At 46.5% G+C, this 23,669-nt stretch overlaps 1 protein-coding gene across 4 annotated transcripts in view; it reads right to left on the bottom strand.

Moving 5' to 3' along the window:
- The window catches only part of ENAH (ENAH actin regulator), a 274,229-nt gene extending 250,859 nt beyond the window's left edge, over positions 1–23,370 (bottom strand). Inside the window, exon 1 of one of the 4 annotated variants that reach the window (XM_033936563.1) lies at positions 23,070–23,370. In XM_033936563.1, coding sequence (XP_033792454.1) covers positions 23,070–23,074 — 5 coding nt within the window. In that variant the 5' untranslated portion in view covers positions 23,075–23,370. The remainder of the gene's footprint in view (positions 1–23,069) is intronic. The other 3 variants (XM_033936559.1, XM_033936560.1, XM_033936562.1) reach the window with 3 other exon arrangements.
- Between the last annotated feature and the right edge of the window lie 299 nt (positions 23,371–23,669).

Below are 23,669 nucleotides of genomic sequence, written 5' to 3'. Positions count from 1 at the left end.
ACTTAGGAGAATAAATTTTGTAACACTGTTTGGCCAAACTGTCCATCCCGTCTGGAGAAAGTATCCAGACAATAATGAGAGGTGAATGTATGAACTGAGGACCAAGTGGCAGCCTTACAAATCTCCTCAATTGGTGTCGATCTGAGGAAGGCTACAGAGGCTGCCATTGCTCTGACCTTATGGGCTGTGACCTTACAGGGAAGGGGTAATCCAGCCTGGGCATAGCAGAAAGAGATACAAGCCGCCATCCAGTTGGAGATGGTGCACTTCGATACAGGTCGTCCCAACTTGCTTGGATCAAAGGAGACGAATAGTTGAGGAGCAGTTCTGTGAGGTTTGGTGCGATCTAGGTAGAAAGCCAAAGCACGTTTACAGTCCAGAATATGAAGAGCTGATTCTCCAGGATGAGAATGAGGCTTCGGAAGAAACACAGGAAGTACAATGGATTGGTTGAGATGAGAATTCGGATGAGTGCGGAGGACAACCTTATCATGATGGAATACTGTGAAAGGTGGGTCCGCCACTAAGGCCTGAAGCTCACTGACCCTGCGAGCAGACGTGAGGGCCACCAGAAAAACCACTTTCCAGGTGAGAAACTTAAGTGGAGCCTTATTGAGAGGCTCAAAAGGAGGTTTCATAAGCTGAGAAAGGACAACATTGAGATCCCAAACCACTGGAGGAGGTTTGAGAGGAGGATTGACATGGAAAAGTCCTTTCATAAATCTGGAAACCACAGGATGAGCAGAGAGAGGTTTCCCTTGTAGAGGCTGATGGAAAGCCGCAATAGCACTCAGGTGGACTCGTATAGAAGTAGACTTGAGACCAGACTGAGACAGGTGTAGAAGATAGTCCAATACAGAGAATAGGGAGGCTCGCTGAGGCTCCTTGGAATTGGAAACACAACAGGAAGAAAATCTAGTCCACTTCTGGGAGTAGCATTGCCGAGTAGCAGGCTTCCTGGAAGCCTCCAAGACATCCCTCACCGCCTGTGAAAACTGGTGAGGAGTTACGTTGAGAGGAACCAAGCTGTCAGGTGGAGAGACTGCAGGTTGGGATGAAGTAGTGAACCTTGATGTTGAGTAAGTAGTGAAGGAAACACTGGAAGAAGCACCGGCTCCCTGCTGCTGAGTTGAAGGAGAAGGGAGAACCAAGGTTGTCTGGGCCACCGAGGAGCTATCAGAATCATGGTGGCATGGTCGAATCTCAACTTGACCAGAGTCTTCTGAATGAGAGGAAATGGAGGAAAATCATACAGAAAGCGATTCCCCCAATCCAGCAGAAATGCATCTGCCTTGAGGCGACGAGGAGTGTAGATCCTGGAGCAAAACTGAGGCAGTTTGAAGTTGTGGGGAGCCGCAAAGAGGTCTATCTGAGGCGTCCCCCACTGTGCAAAGATCTGATGAAGGGGGTAGGAATGGAGAGTCCATTCGTGAGGCTGGAGGAGACGACTCAAGTTGTCTGCCAAGACATTGTCCTTCCCCTGAATATAGACAGCTTTGAGGAAGGCGTTGTGGTGAACTGCCCAATCCCAGACTCTGAGAGCTTCTTGGCAGAGGGAGGCCGATCCCGTGCCCCCTTGCTTGTTTACATAATACATGGCAACCTGGTTGTCTGTGCGAATGAGGATCACCATGTCGTGAAGCAAATGTTGAAATGCTTGAAGAGCATAGAAGATGGCTCTGAGCTCCAGAAGATTGATTTGATGGAGTCGGTCCGCACTGGTCCAGAATCCCTGAGTGCGAAGCCCATCCAGATGAGCCCCCCAGGCATAGGTCGAGGAATCGGTTGTGAGGACCTTCTGGTGGGGAGGAGTGTGAAACAGCAAACCTCTGGATAGATTCGAAGAGGTCATCCACCAAAGTAGAGACTGCCGAAGAGCAGGAGTGACTATGATGTGTCGAGTCAACGGGTCTGACACCTGAGTCCATTGAGAAGCCAGGGTCCACTGAGGAATTCCGAGATGGAGTCTGGCAAAAGGCATCACATGAACTGTAGAGGCCATGTGGCCCAGGAGGACCATCATGTGTCTCGCTGAGATGGACTGGCAAGAAGACACAGACTGGCAGAGATGAAGAAGAGCATCCATGCGCTGAGGAGGAAGGAATGCTCGGAGTCGAATGGTATCCAGGACCGCCCCGATGAAGGGGAGAGACTGGGTGGGCTGGAGATGAGATTTGGGGAAGTTGATCTTGAAGCCCAAACTCTGCAGGAAGCAAATCGTAGCCAGGGTAGCCGAAATGACCTCTGGAGCTGAGGGGGCCTTGATGAGCCAGTCGTCGAGGTAGGGAAACACCTGAAGACCCCTGTTCCGGAGTGCAGCGGCCACCACCACCAGACACTTTGTGAAGACTCTGGGAGACGAGGACAGGCCGAATGGAAGCACTCGATACTGCAGATGCAGATGTCCCACCCGAAATCTGAGGAACTTGCGGGAGGCCGGATGAATGGGAATGTGAGTGTAGGCCTCCTTGAGATCCAGAGAGCATAACCAGTCGTTCTGCTCGAGGAGGGGGTAGAGAGAAGCAAGGGTCAGCATGCGAAACTTCTCTTTGACCAAGAACTTGTTGAGGACCCGAAGGTCCAGAATGGGTCGCAGGTCGCCCGTCTTCTTCGGGACGAGGAAGTACCGGGAGTAAAAACCCCGATCGTACTGATCCACCGGGACCGGCTCGACGGCCCGAAGCCGGAGCAAAGCTTGAGCTTCCTGAAGAAGGAGGGCGGTCTGCGTCAAGTTGGAAGGATACTCTCTTGGAGGGTGGTCCGGAGGGACCCGATGGAATTGAAGAGAGTACCCTTCTCTTACGATGGAAAGGACCCAGAGGTCGGTGGTAATAGCCTCCCATCGATGATAAAAATGGTGGAGGCGACCCCCGATGGGAAAAACAGGGGAATGCAGAACGAGGTCGGTTATGCTCCCTGGGATGGAGTCAAAAAGGCTGAGTAGCCTTGGGAGCAGCCGGCGGCTGAGGTTTCTGTTGAGCCTTCTGAGGCGGCTGCCTCTTCGCTGGCTGCCTTGCAGCCGGAGCCTATCTTGGAGTGTAACGCCGCTGATAGATCAAGGGCGGTCTAGAAGGCTGAGACTGTTGAAGCGTAGGCTTAGGCCGAAGGATAGATTGAAAAGATTTTTCATGGTCTGAAAGCTTCTTCGTCACCGTCTCGATGGACTCGTCAAACAGATCCGCTCCCGCACAAGGCACATTAGCAAGCCTGTCCTGGAGGTTCGGGTCCATGTCGATGGTCCGAAGCCATGCCAACCGACGCATGGCCACGGAACAGGCAGCAGCACGTGCCGATAGCTCAAAGGCATTGTACGAGGATTGCATAAGTTGGAGACGAAGCTGGGAAAGCGAGGCTACCACTTCTTCGAACTCAAATCGAGCCTGAGAATCGATGTAAGGAGTAAATTTTCGAAGTACAGGCAAGAAGAACTCCAAATAAGAGGCAAAGTAGAAATTATAATTAAGAACTCGGGAAGCCATCATCGAGTTCTGGTAGATTCTCTTCCCAAACTTGTCCATCGTCCTGCCCTCGCGACCCGGTGGTACCGAGGCATACACCTGGGAGGGATGAGAACGTTTGAGGGAGGATTCGACCAGCAGGGATTGGTGAGAGAGTTGAGAGCCCTCGAACTCCTTGTGATGGACTATGCAGTATCGTGCATCCAATTTGCCCGGGACTGCAGGAATAGAATAAGGTGTCTCAAAACATCTCATAAATGTCTGGTCAAGCAATTTATGGAGAGGCAGTCGAAGAGACTCAGCAGGAGGGTGAGGCAAGTGCATGGTGTCGAGATACTCCTTAGAATATCGAGACCCAGTGTCCAAAGTAACATCCAAGTCATCCACCATCTGTCGGAGAAAAGAAGAAAAAGACAACTGGTCGGCCAGTACAGGTCTCCGAGAAGGACTGGACGAAGTCGAGGCCTCAGGATCCAGAGAGACTTGGGATCGACAGGGAGAAAAAGAGGTAGATGGCTCCTCGTACTCCGGTCCCTCCGGGGGAGACATGTCAGAGGAAGAGTACCCCAGACGTGGCAGCTTCTTCTGCGGCGAAACCTCAGAATGGCGTAAGGAGTGCCATGATGAATGCCTGGACCGATGCCCCTCACGATGCCTGGAGGGGGATCGAGAATGACGAGACTTCGCATGGTCCCCCGAAGCTTCCAGCGAGTGAATGGGACTCGAAGCTGTAGATCGAAGTGGAACAGTCGACGCTTCACGCGACGCAGCCCAGGCCTGGTATGGAGTGCGGAAGAACTCTTCCTGAGACTTGCTATGCCCAGGGCTTCGATCACCTACAGGAGGAACCCCGCCCTGTTGGTGTGGAGGCGTGATGGGCTCCAAAGGAGGCATGTCGCTGAAGGAAGCCCGCCTCGAGGGACCAGCCGCCCTACGTCGCTCTTCCTCGCCAAGGAGCGAGATCGACCGGCGAGGAGGAGAGGACGGTCCGCCCCCCGGAATCGGGACCGGGAGGTCACCCTGGATGGAGGCAATCAATCTGGGTCCCATAGTTTGCATGAGCTCGACAAACTGAGCTTCCAAGAGGGACCGTAACGAAGCCGATATGGAGGGATCCGCACCGAACGGGGGTCCTCCAGCACGGTCTTCGCGCTCCTTCGTGGTCGAGTGCTTCTGCTTGGAAGCTTTCGGCACCTTAATGACCACGGAATGGTGGAAGGTAGTACCTGAGCTGAGGAGACGGGGACAGGCACCGGCGCCGAACTCGGGGCCGAAGCCGGAGTGAACGAAGCTGACTTCAGAAGGCCCGGAGTAGCAGGAGCAGTAGCTGGCTTCGCATGGACAGGCGAAGCGGCCGATGAAGTCGAAGCCGAAGGTTCTTTAGCAGCCTCCATCTTGAACATCGACTCCCACAAGAGACAGCGCCGCTTAAACGCCCGCGCTATAAGAGTGGAACAAGGCCGGCACGATTTCGGGAAATGTTCTGGACCAAGATACTGCAGACAGCGTCGATGCGGGTCCGTCAGCGAAATCGCGCGCTGGCACTTGCTACACTTTTTAAAACCGATGATTGGCCGGGACATAGGCCGAAAAAGCTCCGCCGCGAGATCGAAGACGCGGGGCCTGAGCCACATGGCCGACCCGGCCGACTCGCCGGAAGAAAAAAAAATTTATTTTTTTTTTTTAAAAGAATAAAAACAAAGAAAACACACGATAAAGAGTAAAATAAACCCAAAATCGCGGCAATTAGAAGGCAAAAACGGGAATTCAGCCAGCGCAGAATTGAAGTAAAACTTCTCAGCTCCGCGGAAAGAAAAGAACTGAGGAGACACGCCCGGAGCATCGGGCGGGAAGGTACTGGCGCATGCGCGGTGCGGGCATCTCGAAACTTCTAAGTTTCTTCAAGCAAAACATGCTTGTGAGACGTCCGTATCGGGGCTCTGTCGGATGACATCACCCACTAGTGAGAATACCTGCCTGCTTGTCCTGGGATAATTCTTATATTCAATCTGTGATTGAAATTTTCAACCTGTTCAATCTTCTTATCAATAGCAATCCTCTTCTTTACCATGCTGGATGTTAACTCTTCAAGTTTGTCTGTCTTGTCTGAGACTTTTTTTAGTTCAGAAAAAAATTCCACTTTTGTCCTATCCAATTTCCTCCCCAGGTTCTCAACTGTACTTACAAGCGATGAAATCTGGGTTGAAGATCTTGAAACTGTAATGTTCAGTGTCTGGAGAGCTTCCCAAATGCTCTCCAAAGTAATTGCCACAGGTTTCACTAGCTGGGGAGTAGTTTGCAATACCCCTCCCAGCTTTCCATGCTCCTGTTCACAGCAGTTGCCCCTTGGATTGTGGTTTCCTGGATCGAGTGCTCCTCGTCTGGGACTCCAAGCAATGCTGCAACTGGAGGTGGAAGCAGCGGGGGAAAAGAACACGGAGGTGAAAGAGATGTTTCGAAGTCCAGCTCTTCGGCGGCTCCTCCCGGCGATGAGACAGCAGACTGGGCTCCGGGAAGCAGTGGGGACGAAGTGCAAAGAAAACTCCGCATTGACCGCTGAGCAGGTAGAGAAGTACTGGTCGCTAAGGGTTCTGACCGCACATTCCCCTTTCTCTTTGTTTGAGGCATTTCTTTGCTGCAAATTCGTGACATTCTGATCTAGTTCAGGAGTGTTGCATTAAGCTGCCACCATCTTGGATTCTCTCCAAAAGTACAAGTATTTTAAGTCAACTCAGTTCACTAGAAATTCAAGAGAAAGAAAAAAATCTCTCACTTAAATGACATTTTCGCTTTCTGCTGCTGAAATGAGCAGGCAGAGAAAGATGTGCTCAGAGAACACAAAATTAACACATTGATACCCTGTTGCATGGCAACAAAAATGAGCTGCATGAAATAATATGGCTCTCTCCTTGATTTATGAAAGATCATTTAGCTATATTGTCCTCTCTCTAGAGTTACATCAACCTATGAAGTGGAGAACAGGTTAGGCTATGAACATATGTTTCAGTCCCTCCCACACCTTCCATTTGATCAACAATGTTGTTTTGGTCACAGCCAGTGAAAAATTTGCAAAGCAGCACTTCAAAAAAATAAAAAAGCTGCCAAGTCTGATTTTCACAGGGGAGTGCAGGCTTTATCAACAGTTGGTCATACAACCAGAAAGCCAAGTGTGCAGACTGCATAATTTACTTTTTAATCTTGCTATAACAAAATTCATGCTCACCAAAAACCTGAACATTGCCAACATTGTGATTTCCACAAACTAAAGATCAGGCAAACTCAAATAGGACGCCTCTTACGTATGATTAAACTTGACTTGATATGGGTGCTAAGGCAAAACGAAAAAATGCCTCTGACAAAACAAAGGAACTTGAATAAGACAATATATATGAATACCTAGGAGTACAGAGAAGAAAGTATTACAGATTAAAATAGATCCTGAAAAATGTGCATAAGGGGGGAATCAAGATGATGTAGCAAGTATTCTGCTCCCTTCTCTAAATTTTCTTAAGTCAGAAGTTTTACACTGATTACCTAACACAAGGGGAAGTCGCAGGCTCCCTCCTGCCTGCCTTCAGCTCCTTCAGCTAAAGACCTTTGTACACAGCCTTTGGTGGTTGTGACCCCTGTTCAGAGCAAGAGGAAAAGTATTAAACTAGGGCACAAGAAGTCACTCAGCCCATCAGGGAAGGATCGAAAAGTCTCTATGTATAATGGAGTGCAAAAGGAATAAGAGTAGGAGGGGGAGGCTGACAGTTGTAGTCAATGGCAGAAAGACAAAACACCCTCCTCCCCCCAATACTTATTAACCCTGGAGGCAATTTGATCTGCTTCAGATTTTCTCTACAAACTACAGTAGAATCTCAGTTAACCGGTATTCAATTAACCAGCCAAAAAAATTGTTGGCTGGTCTCAGCGTGGCTGCACTTTTCAAGGCTGTATTGCTTGTTCCCCTCATAAACCAAACACTTGTGAAACAAGGTTGCTTGTTGGGAAGATTGGAGAAGACATGACAGTGTTGGAGCTCAAGGTGTCTTTTGACAGCTAAGTGACTTTGCCCTTTTCTAAAACTGAGCTGTTCTGTGAGGGAGTTTTTTTTTGCCAGTGAAAGTATCAAAAGCAGTTTTGATTTGTACCTTTTGGTTCTATACTGCTACATTAGTCTGAGGCTTTCTCCCTCTTTTTGAGTGCATGCTTGGTTTGAAGAGGTGCCACGATCGCACATTTTGATTCATTATATGAACATATATGTTGTGTGCCCTCGTATAATTTATTTTATTTTTTAAACCTAAAAAAACCCAAAGTCTCGTGCTCCTGACCCAACAACCCCCTTCCTGCCCTCCCTCCAATCCCAGAGGCATCAGAAGCAGTCACAGATCTCCCTCCCTCTGTTCCCTGAAGCAGCAGAGCCAGTCTGACAACCCCAATTCCTCTCACTCACCTGAAGCAGTAGCGGCAGCTGGTGAGTAGAGGAGGCACCAGTAAACAGGATGCTTCTGGCCAGCACCAGCAGGGCCTTTCCTCGGCCACGTCAGAAGTGACACAGTAGAGGAAAGGCCCTGTCTGGGCTGGCCATAAGCAGCCTGTTTACTGGTGCTTCCTCTAATCACTAGCTGCCGCTACTGCTTCAGGTGAGTGAGAGGAATGGGGGTTGTCAGATCGCCTCTGCTGCTTCGGACAATAGAAAGAGGGAGGGGGGCTGTCAGACCATCTCTGCTTTTCAGAGAATTGGGGAGTTGTCACACCAGCTCTGCTAATTCTGGTATGGGGGGGGGAGAGAAAGTGAAAGAAAGGAAAAACAGATGCTGGACATGCAAGGGGTTGGGGGGATGATAGAGTGAGGTGGGAAGGGTGAGAGGAATTTACAGTATCTCTCAAACAACCAGAAATTACAGTTATCCGGCATTCACCAATCCCCATGGGTTACGGATAGCTGAGAGTCTATTATATGCTCTGGAATTTTGCCTACAATGGGGGGAAATTCTGTTCACAAAGATAAGTTAGAAAAAAAAACAAAACCCATCTCTTTCACAAGTTATTAAAACTGTGGAATTAAGTACTGTACTTTACATCAGGCTCAACCAGAGCACACCTCTTCAGCACAAGACAAATTACTGATTCAATGAAAAATAAGAGAATTCATATATCAAAACTCACTAACAACCTACAACCTAATCTTAGGAGACCTCAACCTCCACCTCGAAAACCAATCCTGCAAACATGTAGAAACCTTACTATCATACCTCGAGGTATTAACATATAAAATCCTAGATCCTCAAACCACACACGAAAAAGGACACCAACTCAACATCGCAGCCTACATGTCCCAACAACCCACACAACCAGAGATCCGAACTAGAGAATGACACAGGGAAAAATCCCTGCCCTGCCCTGGCCCACTGTCCCCTTCACCACCCCGTCACCACCATCCCCTTCACCGCCCCATCACCGTCACCGCCCCCGCATCATCCATATAAGCCTTAGTACTGCAATATTTAGCTTATTCCTTCCTTATAAATCAAAGTTCTGGCTGCAGAACTAGAGAACATAAGAACATAAGCAATGCCTCCACTGGGTCAGACCCAAGGTCCATCGTGCCCAGCAGTCCGCTCACGCGGCAGCCCAACAGGTCCAGGACCTGTGCAGTAGCCCTCTATCTATACCCCTCTATCCCTTTTTCCAGCAGGAAATTGTCCAATCCTTTCTTGAACTCCAGTACCGTACTCTGTCCTATTACGTCCTCTGGAAGCGCATTCCAGGTGTCCACCACACGCTGGGTAAAGAAAAACTTCCTAGCATTCGTTTTGAATCTGTCTCCTTCCAACTTTTTCGAATGCCCTCTTGTTCTTTTATGTTTTGAAAGTTTGAAAAATCTGTCCCTCTCTACTCTCTCTATGCCCTTCATGATCTTGTAGGTCTCTATCATGTCTCCTCTGAGTCTCCGCTTTTCCAGGAAGAAGAGCCCCAGTCTCTCCAATCTTTCAGTGTATGAAAGGTTTTCCATGCCCTTAATCATTCGTGTCGCTCTCCTCTGGACCCTCTCAAGTATTGCCATATCCTTCTTAAGGTACGGTGACCAATACTGAATACAGTACTTCAGGTGCGGGCGCACCATTGCCCGATACAACGGCAGGATGACTTCTTTCGTTCTGTTCGTAATACCCTTCTTAATAATACCCAACATTCTGTTTGCCTTCTTCGCGGCTGCTGCGCATTGTGCTGTTGACTTCATTGTGTCCACCAGTACACCCAAATCTCTTTCAAGGTTACTTCCCTCTAATACTAATCCCCCCATTTGGTAGCTGAACATCGGGTTCTTTCTCCCTATATGCATGACCTAGCATTTCCCTACATTGAAGTCCATCTGCCATTTATTCGCCCACTCCTCCAGTTTGTTTAGGTCCCTTTGTAGGTCCTCACACTCTTCCGCATTTCTAACCCTTCTACAGAGTTTAGTGTCATCCGCAAATTTGATAACTTCACACTTCGTCCCCGTTTCCAGGTCATTAATAAATACATTGAACAACAGCAGTCCGAGTACAGACTCCTGTGGAACTACGCTCGTGACCCTCCTCCAGCCTGAGTAGTGACCCTTCACTCCAACCCTCTGCCTTCTGCCTGCCAACCAGTGTTTGACCCATCTGTGCACGTCCCCTTCCACCCCGTGGTTCCACAGCTTCCTAAGTAGCCGCTCATGGGGTACCTTGTCAAAGGCCTTTTTGAAGTCGAGGTAAATGATGTCTACGGATTCCCCTTTTTCCAACTGACTGTTTACCCCCTCAAAGAAGTGCAGTAAGTTTGTTTGGCACGATCTTGCCTTGCAGAAGCCATGTTGGCTCGCTTTCATCAGCCCATTTTTTTCGATGTGCTCACAGATGCTGTTTTTTATCAGTGCTTCTACCATCTTGCCCGGAACCGATGTCAAACTTACTGGCCTATAGTTTCCCGGGTCTCCTCTTGACCTCTTTTTAAAGATAGGTGTAACATTTGCTATCTTCCAGTCCTCCGGGATCTCTCCAGTTTTCAAGGATAGGTTGCAAACTTGTTGGAGTATTCCCGCTATCTCATTTCTTAGTTCTTTTAGTACCCTAGGGTGGATACCATCCGGGCCTGGTGATTTGTCGCTTTTCAATCTATCTATCTGTTGGAGGACATCCTCATGGCTCACCTCTATTGTTGACAGTTTTTCTTCTTGGTCTCCATGGAAGATCACGTCGGGTTCTGGTACACCGGATGTGTCCTCGCTTGTGAAGACTGACGAGAAAAATTTGTTTAACCTGTCGGCTACCTCTTTTTCCTCCTTTATCACTCCCTTTCTGTCTCCATTCCAAAGGTCCTACTTCCTCCCTCGCCTGTTGCTTCCCTTTAACATATCTGAAGAACGATTTGAAGCTTTTGCCTCCCTGGCCAGCCTCTCTTCGTATTCTCTTTTCGCTCTCCTAACCACTTGATGACACTCTTTTTGGCTTTTCCAGTGTTCTTTCCAGTTCTCCCCAGTTTGGTTCTTTTTCCATTTCCGGAATGATTTTTTCTTGTCTCCTATCGCTTTCTTCACCTCATTGTTTATCCATGCGGGATCTTTTGCTCGGTTTTTTTTTTTGCACCCATTTCTAAATCTGGGGATGTACATATGTTGTGCTTCTTGCACTGTGCACTTGAATAGAGACCAGGCTTGCTCTACGGTTTCTGTTTTTCTTGAGCATTTCTGAGTTTTTTCCTTACCATTTGTTACGCCACTTATTTCTGCCCAATGGGATGATCAGTGACACTCAAAAAAGCACACAGACTATATAAAGCCTAAACAATAACACTTTATTACATGCATAGATAAATATAAAAATAGAATAACATCACCGTATTTCCGGCCATCACCATCCCTCACAATCGGGAATCCGCAACGATTGATAGGAGAGGAGAACCGAACCGGGCTGTCCCTTGGTTGCAACGAAACTGGATTCAATTTCTATGGGCTGAGTTTTTCTCTTTTATAGAGAAAAACTGCTGCCCTCTTAGTAAGACAGCCGGTTCTGGTCTTTTGTTATCTGTTTTGACAACACCCAGGTCAAAAGAGGTCAAGATAGCAGATTTCCCAGTCCTTTTGATGTTACTGGCCTCTTAGTAAGACAGCTGGTCCTGGTCTTTTGATATCTGTTTTGACAACACCCAGGTCAAAAGAGGTCAAGATAGCAGATTTCTCAGTTCTTTTGTGATCAAAGAAGTCGGATCTCAGATAAGCAAGGTTATTGTAGAGACCATCTGGTCTTACTGTTCTTTGGAGGTCAGGAGTTCAGGTAAGCAGACTTGAGGATACATATCAGTAATATTCTGAACATGTCAGTAATATGCTGGGGCATAACACCATTGCTCTCATAGCATCATAGTTCCCTTTCTTGAAGTTGAACGTTGTCGCTGTGGTTCTTTTCCCTTTTGCTGTACCTACTTCTAATTTGTACTGGATCATGTTGTGATCGCTGTTTCCTAGTGGTCCTATTTCCACTTCCTTTGCTGTTCCCCCTAGTCCGTTGAGGATTAGGTCAAGAGTGGCATTCCCTCTTGTTGGTTCCTTGACAAGCTGATCCATAAAGCAGTCCCTCACAGCCTCTAAGAATTCTGTTTCCCTTGCACAGTTGGAGTTTCCAATACTCCAGTTTATCCCGGGGTAGATGTTCAGCTGACAGGGCTTTGTTTATAAATTTTTATCAACACAACTAATATACTACTTTATCCTAAAGCACAAAAAATAAATAAATATAATTTTTTTTTCTACCTTTGTTGTTTGGTTTCTGCTTTCCTCATCTTCTCATTCAATTCCTTCCTTCCACTGTGTGTCTTCTCTCTGCGTCTTCCATTTGCTGTTACTGTGCCTCTCCCTTCACCCCCCCCCCACCACCCAATTGGTCTAGCACCCATCTTCTTCCCTCCGCTCCCGCATAGTCTGGCATCTGTCTTCTTCCCTTCCAGCGTCTTCTCCCCACTCTGTCTTCCACATTTCCCTTCAGGGTCTGTTCCTCTCTTCCCTCCTTCAATGTCTGTTCTATTCCTTTCCACCACCACCCTTCCCTCCCTTCTTTACCATCTGTTCTTTTCTACCACCCTTCAGATCCTCTTGCGCGGCCTATCTACCTCCCTCCCTCCCTCTTACTTTCGTGGCACTTTACAATGTAATTTGTACAATCCGCTGGAGCTTGCGAGCTTGGTCCCCAAACAATCTCGTTTCTGTGTTCCTATTTTCCCCATTTCTAATATCTCCCCTATGTATCTGGCATTGCCCCCCCCCCCCTGTGTCCATATACCATCCCCATGGCATGTCCCCTTTATGTCTCTGTCCCTATGCCCCATGCACATAATTTCCCCTCTTTCTGTTACCTTCCTGTATCCAGATTTCCCCTATCTTCCTCTTCCACATCAATGTGTCTCTTCTCTTCAACCCCATCTAGCTTCTTTCCCTCTTTCTTCCCCCCCCCCCCTTGCTTCCAGCATCTGGCTCACCTGCCTGTCCTCCCCTTTCTTTCCTGCTGTGGGTTTCTTTCTCTCCCTCTTCATCCCCTTGACCCAGAATCTCTTTCCCTCCCTCCTTCCTAGTGTGAACTGGGAACACGCACGATCGCGCAGTCCAGCAGCCCCCTCCCGCCCAATTGCAGCATTCTGTCAGCTCCTTCCCTCTACCTCACCTTATATGCAGAGTTTGCCGGCTTTCTTTTTCGCCCAGCCGCACGCGCGGCTGCTCAGTTGTTCAATCTTTTGCTCTGACGCAACCGGAAACAGGAAGTTGCAGCAGAGGAGAAGATTGAACAACTCGCGCAGCTTTTTGAATGCGTGCGGCTGGGCAAAAAAGAAAGCTGGCAAACTCTGCATCTAAGGTGAGGTGGAGGGAGGGAGCTGACAGAACGCTGCAATCGGGCGGATGGGGGCTGCTGGCCCGCACAATCCTTGATTGCCTCACTGCGGAGACAAGATCATTCACCGCTCCACAGGACGGTGAATGGACTTGTCCCCGTCCCTGCAGCGACTACTATTTTTCTTTACCCATTTCGGCAGGTTACCCGCGGCTACTCGCGGCTAGCCGCGGGTAACAACCACCGTGTCATTCTCTAATCCAAACATCAAATGGAAAATGGAACCGTTCCCTCTAGTCTGATCACTACACATACTCCTTCGAAATCAATTGGACCAATAACAAAAGCATTCCAATTACTCAGAAAATAACTTACAACTCACGCAAACATATCGATCCCACCATATTCTGGACAAAAGCAGACACCATAATCCAATACTACACACCCAAAGACTTCATCTCACAATGGAATCATCTAAGTACTGTAACCCTGGAGGAACTAGCCCCAGAAAAACCCAAAACCAAAATCCACAGACAATCAGACAAGTGGTTGGACAACGAACTACTTCCAACTCAAAAGACAATGCAGACAACTAGAAAGAAAATGGAGAAAAAGCAGCCAAGAATCCACAAAAACAGCATGGAGAATAATAAACCAAAAATACAAACAAAAACTGAAAGAAAAAAGAAAGACCTACTACTCAAAGCAAATAGAAGAACCCCAAGACACAAAAAAGCTATTCTAGCTACTAAAAGATCTCACAGATACCACACCCTACCTAGCCAACAGCAACTCCCCCCCCCCTCCCTCAGCCAACCTCTTAGCCACATACTTCAAAAGCAAGATCGCAGAGCCACGTTCAATGGAATTCCAAGCCTTCTTGAATATAAATACAGTCTTCACCTACACCAGGAAGGCCATTACACAAACTCACTACTAGTAGTATTTCCTTATATTTCAAATCTACCCCTTTCACCTTCAGGAGGACAATTAGATAACAGCTACAGTGACCATTACAATCTATCATGTTTTATAGTGATTAAATATTAGAATGACCCATGAACAAGTCTTTAAATAAGTTTAACTTCATGCTTCAATCAGAAGTCGGTGCAATTTATACAAAACAAGTATAAAGGCCTTCTCCTTAAGCAACCTGGACCAATCAGAGCCTTAGGACTCTCCCCGGCACATTACAGGAAAGGAAAGGCCTGTCAATTTGAAGAAGTGGGTCTGCTGGCCGGAGGTAGAAGGCATTCGTCCAGTCTGCCTTCAAAAACAAGGTAAGGGGGGGCAGGGGGGTCATCGGAGGCACGGGGGGGGGGAAGTTGCTGGGGGTTTAATGGCTGCAGTAGTGAGAGTGGATATCCCTCCCTCCACCGGGGAGTTGCTTGGCGGCAGGAATGAGTGAGCATCTCTCCCGTTGCCAGGGGGGATGCTAAACAGCAGCGGAGGGAAGGAGAGTGCATCCCTCCTGCCGATCTTCAATTTAGGGTCGGTCTTTATTAGTATTATTATTATTTGTGCATGTGCCAATCGCTATCACCAGCAATCGGCACATGCAAATTTAGCAACCCTCTGTAACTCTCTGCCAACCTCATTTGCATTTTTTAAAGAATGACTTGCCTTTTTGAAATTATAGTAGCGGCCGCAACAGCAGCCCGTCAGATTTTACCACCACCAGAATCTTCCTCCTAGTGACAAAGTGTGTTCAAGTTTCAAGTTTATTAGTGTTTTTGATTAATCGCTTAATCATACTTCAAAGCGATGTGTGTGTTAGACAGGCTTCGTTTGGCAAGCCTGTTTCTGTTAATAAATCAACAATCTGATCCCTCTGGAAAAAAAGAGAAAGATATTCACTGGTCTGTTCATGAACCTGTACCCAAAAGTACGTCTAATAAATAAACTGAGTACCCTTGGGATGGGTCCCAAAGTGACAGGCTGGGTCAAGAACTGTTTGAGTGGAAGGCAACAGAGGGTAGTGATCCATGGAGATCGCTCTGAGGAAAGGGATGTTACCAGTGGTGTGCCTCAAGGTTCTGTTCTTGGGCCTGTTCTTTTTTAACATTTTTATAAATGAGATTGCTGAAGGGTTGTCAGGTAAGATTTGCCTCTTTGCGGATGATACAAAAATCTGCAATAGAGTAGACACTCCGGATGTGTGAATAACATGGTGAAGCTTGAAGAATGGTCTGAAATTTGGCAGCTAAAATTTAATGCTAAGAAATGCAAGGTCATGCATTTGGGCTGCAAAAACCCGAAGAAATGATACAGATTAGGGACAGAAGAGCAGGACTTGAGTGTGATTGTATGTGATGATCTTAAGGTGGCCAAACAGGTTGAAAAGGTGACGGCGAAAGCTAGAAGGATGCTAGGTTGCATAGGTATGGCTAGTAGGAAAAAGGAGGTATTGATGCCCCTGTATAAGACTTTGGTGAGATCTCATTAAGAAAATTGTGTACAATTCTGGAGACTGCACATTCCAAAAGATATAAAGGATGGAGTCGGCCCAGAGGAAGGCTACTAAAATGGTTTGTGGTCTTCATCATAAGGCACATAGGGACAGACTTAAAGATCTCAATCTGTATACTTTGGAGGAAAGGTGGGAGAGGGGAGATATGCTAGAGGCGTTTAAATACCTATGTAATGTAAACATGCACGAGTCGAGTCTCTTTCATTTGAAAGAAAATTCTGCAATGAGAGGACATAGGATTAAGAGGCATTAGGCTTAGGAGTAATCTAAGGAAATACTTTTTTTACAGAAAGGGTGGTAGATGCATGGAACAGTCTTCCAGAAGAAGTGGTGGAGACAGAGACTGTGTCTGAATTCAAAAGGGCCTGGGATAGGCACATGGGATCTCGGAGACAGAAAGAGATAATTGTTACTGCAGATGGGCAGACTAGATGGGCCATTTGGCCTTTATCTGCTGTCATGTTTCTATAGCATGGAGAGATGTAAGCAGGGAGATGGGCACAGGGAAAATACTAGAAAGGAACGTCTAGGAGACAAGAAGAGAGCTGCTGAACATGGGGAACAATACATACACAGAGATAAAAGAAGCTGGATGGTGAGCATGGAGAAAGAAGAACTGTCAAATTGTCAAGAGACCCTGGCAAGTGAGCTAAGAGAAGACAAAAGTAAACAGAGGCCAGCGCCCGAGACAAACAAGAATAAAATGAGAAATTAAAGGTAGAAAAAAATAATTTTATTTTCTATTTTGTGATTAGAATATATCAGATTTGAAATATGTATCCTGCTAGAGCTAGTGTTAGACATAACTGGGGCCTGCAAAGCCCAGATATGCTTCTTTAGCTTCCAACTAGCTTAGGGCTCTCTGACCAGGAGTAGTTGCCCTAATTGCACTCCCCTAACACTACTCCTGCCATGTGTGACTGAAATATTCTGTTAGAAAAATCAAGCTATGTAGCATTCTGTAGAAATTGGACTTCAGTTTTCTTGATAGTAGAAGGGATATTTGTAAGTGGTTTTGTTGATCCTTGCTCTGTGATTTATAAAATGACAATTGTACAGAATATTGTTTCTTTTTAACAAAATAAGTTCAGTACAAAATCATAACTATTTGGAGGCTTGTGCAAATGGGATCAGAAGTTTACGTGGGTGGGGGGGGCCCAATTTTATCCCCACATCATTCTCTATCCAAAAGTTCCAAAAATTTTAAAAGGCGATATGTGCTAAAATATGAAAGCCTTTCGGCTGATTTATTCATTTTTATTATTTATATAGCACTTATGTTTTTATTTATTTGTATCCCACCTTTCCCAAAGCAGGTCACAACAAAATACATACATAACCCAAACACATACAATGATCTCAATAATCATAATACATACAGATTAATGGTACGAAACTTAATAAAACCTCAAAAAAGGCATCCAGCGCTACATCCTAACATATAATTCAACTCCCATATTTCATCTTACAGAAGTCTTTTTTAAAGCTACTCTAAGACCTTCATTAATCATCGCTAGATCAAGTGAAATTGGATCAATTTTAACAATTTCAGGTACTCAAGTAATTTTCCCTATCTGTCCTGTGGGCTTACAGTCTATCTAATGTACCTGATTCAATGAGGAATTAAGTGGCTTGCCCAGGGTCATAAGGAGCAGTGTAGGATTTGAACCCACAACTTCAGGGTGCTGAGGCTGTAGCTTAAACCACTGCACAACACACTCTCAGCTGATAAAGCTGCCAAATTATTTTAAAAATATCCAAGTGTTTATTGTTTATTGAAAGATTCTATACTGCTACTAGTGGTTTAAATGAGCTTCTGTAATGGTGTTACAATACAGAGTTAGAATGTTTCTGTGATGGTTTTCCATACATGAGCTTCCCTATTTACATTTACATTTCTTTTACATTTCCCCACTATATATTCACCCTATATACACAATTGAGTATACTATGTTCACCCTCTCTCTATATATACACACACACCCTCTTCTTACGCATTTATACTATAACTAGTTTTTTAGCCCGTTACATTAACGGGTGCTAGAATAGATGTGTAGACTTAGGCATTTCTTTCTTTCTTTCTCTCTCCCTGCCCCTCTGTCTGTCTTTTTTTCTTTCTGTCTCTCCCCCCTGTCCAGCAGCACCCCTTCCCTGCTCCCCCTGTCCAGTAGTACCCCTTCTCCCGTCCTTTTACCTCCCCCTGTCCAGCAGCATCCCTTCTCTGCTCCCCCTATCCAGTAGTACCCCTTCTCCCTTCCCTGCTCCCTGTCCAGCATCCGTTAGGCCAAGCAGCCTCAGGGCTTTTGCTAGGCCGGCCCACCTCACATTACTGAAGTGGGCCAGCCTAGCAAATGCCCCGCGGCTGCTTGATGAAACTGCGGCTACTGCCGCTGCTGGTCCAGGGGTGAGAAGAAGAGGCGTACCGGCAGAGGCAGCGTAGTCAGAAGGCAGAAAGTCAGCCGGCGTCGGAGATCGGAGCAGGAAATCAGCTGAGGCAGGCACTGCGCTTGCGTGGCACAGAAGCATGGATCACGGCACATGGAGATTGAAGTGCACATGCGCACTAAGGGTTTTATTATAGTGGATATGTTCACCCTACGTATTTCACACAATATTAGTAATATGTATATACACACACATCCTGATCTAATTTCCTGTACTTTATCATATCCTCATCTTTCTGGGTATATCTGTATTCACCCTGTCGTGTTCCTAGCAGGGAGTAGCCAGCTATTTCCTTTATGATGCTAATTCCCCTGTCTGTGGCATTTTTAGTTAAAGTAAACCATAAAAAGGATGATCTTTACCCCTTTCTTGAACTTTCCAAAGAATTTAACAAAAAAAAACCAAAAAACCCCAAAACTTTAGAACATAAGAATTGCCATACTGGGACAGACCAAAGGTCTCCAACAGTGGCCAACTCAAGTAGTAAAACAGATTTTTTTGCTGCTCATCCTAGGAATAAGCAGTGGAGTTCCCAAAGCCATCTCAATAATGGCCTATGGATTTCTTTTAGGAAATTATCCTAATCTTATTTAAACCCTGCTAAGCTAACTGATTTTACCACATTCTCCATCAACGAATTCCAGAGTTTAACTACACGTTGTGTGAATAAATATTTCTGGAGAATTTAAAAAATACCTAAATGTAATAGAAGAAAAGGGTTATATGCCAGTCCCTTGGAGATGGAATTGCAAAGTTTGGACAACGTCCAAATTATTCTAGGATTGGTTCAACAACTATATCATTCTAAAAGTTGAATGCTATCTTCACCATAAAAACCTTGCCTTTAAGGTATTGCTAAATTTGGATAATCTTCCAGTACACTGTCACCAAGACCTTGAAAACGCACTCCCAATGCTGAAGTTCTCTTCACATCTGCAAACACAACATCCATTGACCAGCCCCTTGATCAGTGCATAAATAAAAGGTTTTTAAATGCCACTACATGTGGGAGCTTTACAGTCTGTGAACCTTTAGATGTCAACAATGAAATTGTGCCTATTATATCAGCAAAAATAGCGAATGGGCATCAACATTAGAAAAAAAGTTCATTAACATGGAGCACAGTCTAAAATATAAGTTTCTTGCAATCTCTGCGTTTGACCCTTACACTAAGACACTTAAGGAGTTGAGAAGGAAAGCCAAGGAGTTAAGGCTGACACAGTTTTTAAAATAAACAAGCTACCGAGACTCATGCACCAGAGGTTGTTCTGGCTGAAGTTAGCCTGCCAGCATTGACATCTCCTTGTACTATCATTCTGGAGGTGCTCCTCTCCAGGAAACTGATCTGACAGAAATTTACCAGCCATGATATAGTAGAGCAGTGTTCTTCAACTAGTCCGCAGAAATTTTCTGCCGGTCCACAGGGCCGGCACGTTCATCGGGCCCGAGGCAGTGTTCTTCAGCTGCCATCCCGCAGCGATCGATGCGGCGTTATCTTCAGGCTGACTCCCTCTTCCTCGGTGCACAAAGCTGCGTGCAGTGGCTCCTACGTACATCCTTCTCTCTGATGTTGCAATGTCAGAGAGAAGGCTTCCAGATGAGGCGTGGGACACGCGAGGAGCCACTGCCCATGTCTTTGTGCACTGCGTCAGGGAGGAAGAGGGAGCTGGCCCGAAGGTAACACCGGGGACAGCCAAGTGGGAGAAGGCCAGAAGGTAAGGCACAGCATGGAGGGAGGGAGACAACAAAGGTAGGGGGAATTATTTTAGTTTTAAATTTAGTGATTGAATTGTGTAAATTTTAAGAATTTACATCTGCTATCTGTATTTTGCACTGTTCAGGAAGAAATGCATTTTTTCTTTTTCGCTGGGGTTGTACTGCATGCAGAGTCTTGAATTTTAGGGTTTCGTTTGTATCAGTACTTTTAGTTTTTGGTCCCGTGTTTGCATAGGGGTTATCTGTGTTCTGGTAGGAATGAATGTTGAAAAGCATAGAGTGTGCTTTGTATAGTTAAATTTTGTGGTTAACCATTATGTGTTGTTAATAAGATTATATATTGTGTGTATGTATATGAAAAATGAATTAAAAAATGGTGTTACAATTAGTACTATTATTGGGGCGGAGTCCGGCCCCATGACTTAGCCCAGAGTTCTTCAACCGCCGGTCCGCAGACCAGTGCCAGTCCACAAATTAATTCATAAAGGGCATAGAGAAAGTAGAGAGGGACAGATTCTTCAAACTCTTGAATACTACAAAAACGAGAGGGCATTTGGAAAAGTTGAAAGGGGAAGGATTCAAAACCAATGCTAGGAAGTTCTTCTTCACCCAACGGGTGGTGGACACCTGGAATGCGCTTCCAGAGGGTGTGATAGGACAGAGTACGGTACTGGGGTTCAAGAAGGGATTGGACAATTTTCTGAAAGAAAAGGGAATAGAGGGGTATAGATAATGGATTGCTACACAGGTCCTGGGGCCGCCACGTGAGCGGATTGCTGGGCATGATGGACCCCTGGGTCTGACTCAGCTTATGTTATTTCTGCTGGTCCATAGGTGTCAAAAGGTTGAAGAACACTGTAGTAGAGTAAACATGTGTAATTGTTATGTAAAGCTTTTTTTTTCCAAGCAATATTTTCATAAATGGTATAATTTCTTTATTGTCTCAGTCTGCACTGTAGCATTTTAATTCTGCTCTGTTTACATTATAGAATATGAGAAAACTGAGGTACAGTATTCAGCATTGGTTCATGAGAACACTAATTGCTTACTGTTGTTGTGCAGTACTGTACAGTTTGTTTGTTTTTTAAGAACGTTACTTCTAGAAGTGGTACTGAGTATGTGTGCAACATACTGACTGTACTATATGGGGGGTTATCAAATGCTACCCCATGCAGGAACCTAACTTTGTTTTTCCCATAAGAATAATTATTCACTTTCCATGGTTTTGAGGGTCCACAGGTATGGTTGGAACCTAACCCCTATTTTCCTATAGAGACATAGTTTTACTATTTGTTAATTTGCAGTTCACAATGATTTTTAGGAACTATGCAGTTGAAAATAGCAAGAATGAACAGTAGCATAGCAGTGCAATTACCACATCTTTGCTTGGTTGAAAAGATCACCTCCTATCATGCACCAATACACTTTGTGGATTTAAGTTTAAGATCTTGGTCATTTGTTAAGCTCTTAAATCATTTTGCATTCTGTCCAATTCCTCAAAAGAGGACACTGTTGCAGAACTTGGTTAGTAGGGCATACTTGTTGCAGATGCAATTCCACTACCTCAAAGAAATTACAAGAACTGCCTTAGGACTGATCTGAAGCACCCAAACATTCTTTACTCAGGCTGAAATCCATTTACCGGTACTAAGCTTCTGCTTAATTTATGACACATACCCTCAACCCAGGACAATATTTAAAGCCTGACTAAAATCCAAGTATCCGCAAACATTACATACCTTTTATCGCTTCTCAGCCAAAGAAATTGATCTGCTTAACATACACTCACTGGTAAAACCATGAATCCTGCAACCTGCCAGATCCTTCAATCAAGTTCTCCATTAATTCCCTCACTGCTGAGGACAGACTGGGTGTAACACCACTCTATAAAGAGACATTAGCTGTCTTCTTCCCTAGTATATCAAAAAAAGTGTTACACTGTACTGTTGTTCTAAGGTTGCAGGTGAACCATCACTAGAGGGCATCTTTGCACTCCAGTACAGTATTTCATGATTAAGGATCATAGTTTATATCACCGACTTGTGTACTGATTCCTAACACTTAAAAGAAGTCAGTTTGGGTTTAACTAGTTTTTTATTTTTAATTACCATATTTAAATTCTTGTATACCACTTGCAAGCCATTAAAGCAGCAAACATTCAAATAAAGAGTAGTAGGTATTTCCCTGTCCTTGGTGGGCTCGCAATCCAAATGTATATATACCTAAGGCAACACAACAGGTTAAGTGATTTGAATTGGGCTCCCCTGGTTCTCAGCCTGCTGCTTTACATGTAATAATTAGGGCATTAGGCTGAACCAAACCTTAATCTTGACAAATGGCCTACAACCAAGTGTTATGCTGCTTAACGTCTTTGGCTTAAATCCTGCATTTCAAATTGATGCCGATGTCCTTCCAATCTACCTCTGGCTTGCTAAACAAGAATACTACAACCATTTCACTAAGTCTCTTAATGGCAACTCTTGCCGTCTCTTTGCCACACTCCACCCCCACCTCCCCTTCCACTCCCTTTCTTGCCTTCTCTGTTCCTCTGACCCAATTCCCATCCGCTCCCCCACCTCCACCTCCCTCTGTTCTAGGGAAACTGGTGGCAGGTCAAAACCGCGGAAGAGAAAGGCGTGCGCCGACCACTGAGCGCAGCGCGGAGAAAATAACTGTTTTGAGAGGCCCCCCCCCCCCCCACTTTACTTTATACAGCTCGTGCCGCGTTGGAACCCCCCACATTTTACTGAAAACTTCACTTTTTCCCTAAAAACAGGGGAAAAGTTCAGTTTACAGTATAATGAGGGGGGTTACAACGCCGCCGTGATCTGTATTATGTCAAGTGGGGGGGGGCTCCCCTCAAACCTGTCCTTTTCACTAGCCTCCAACGACCAATGGCCTCTCCCATTGTGCTTTGAGGGGATGGGGGTTTTCAATGACTCCCCGTCTGGCGTTGCCACTTGGCCGTTTCCCTGAATATGGCGAAAACTGAACTGTGACGCTCCTCCTCCGCCCACACGACTGTCAGCTCTTGGGAGCAGGGACCGTCTACTGAAGCCTCCCAGACCCAGGACGGGCTCAGGGGGCCGGAGACGAGCGTCGGCCGCTGCGACGAAAACCCCGTTGCCGCAATGCCCGCCTTACCTCATGGCGGCTGCGGGCGACGTCCGGGCTCGAGCTCTCCTCAGCGCTTCACCGCACTAGGACGGCGGCGGCATCGGACGGCTGCTCCGTCGCCACCGAGCGCGGCGATGCGGGTCCTCTGGGCAGCGGCGCGCGACAACCGAGCCCCCCTCTCGCGCGCACGGCCGGCTCCGGGCACCGCAACTGACGCGATGAGGCAAGCACGCTCGCTCGCGCGCCGCGACTCTCACGCCCGGCGCAGGCGCACCACTCCCCTGACTCCATAGAAAGAGGGCCGTTCGTTCGTTGGTGGGAAGGGAGCGGAGCATGCGCAGTGGCAACAGAGTGGGGCCGTTGGCGCAGTTAAGGCGGAGCTTACAGGAATGGGGCGCGGGCAGAGACAGAAGCCCCTCCCCCTCCTGAGAAATCAAACCAAAGGCAATGGCGAGGGTGAGAGGCGTCCCTGCCGCAGCACGAGCAGCGTCACCAACTTGCCGCCCCAGTCGGCTCTCCCTCTGATGCGGGACTCGGAAGTGACGTCACGGGTTGGAGTTACTGCTCGCGCCGGTGTGGTGGTGGGTGGAAGTGAAAACTCACCCGATGCCCCCCTCCCCCCACACC

Source organism: Geotrypetes seraphini, chromosome 3 (genome assembly GCF_902459505.1).
Source record: "Geotrypetes seraphini chromosome 3, aGeoSer1.1, whole genome shotgun sequence".
NCBI classification, from domain to species: domain Eukaryota; kingdom Metazoa; phylum Chordata; class Amphibia; order Gymnophiona; family Dermophiidae; genus Geotrypetes; species Geotrypetes seraphini.
Note: the sequence above shows the minus strand (reverse complement) of the source record. Positions and strands in the feature narration are given on the sequence as shown.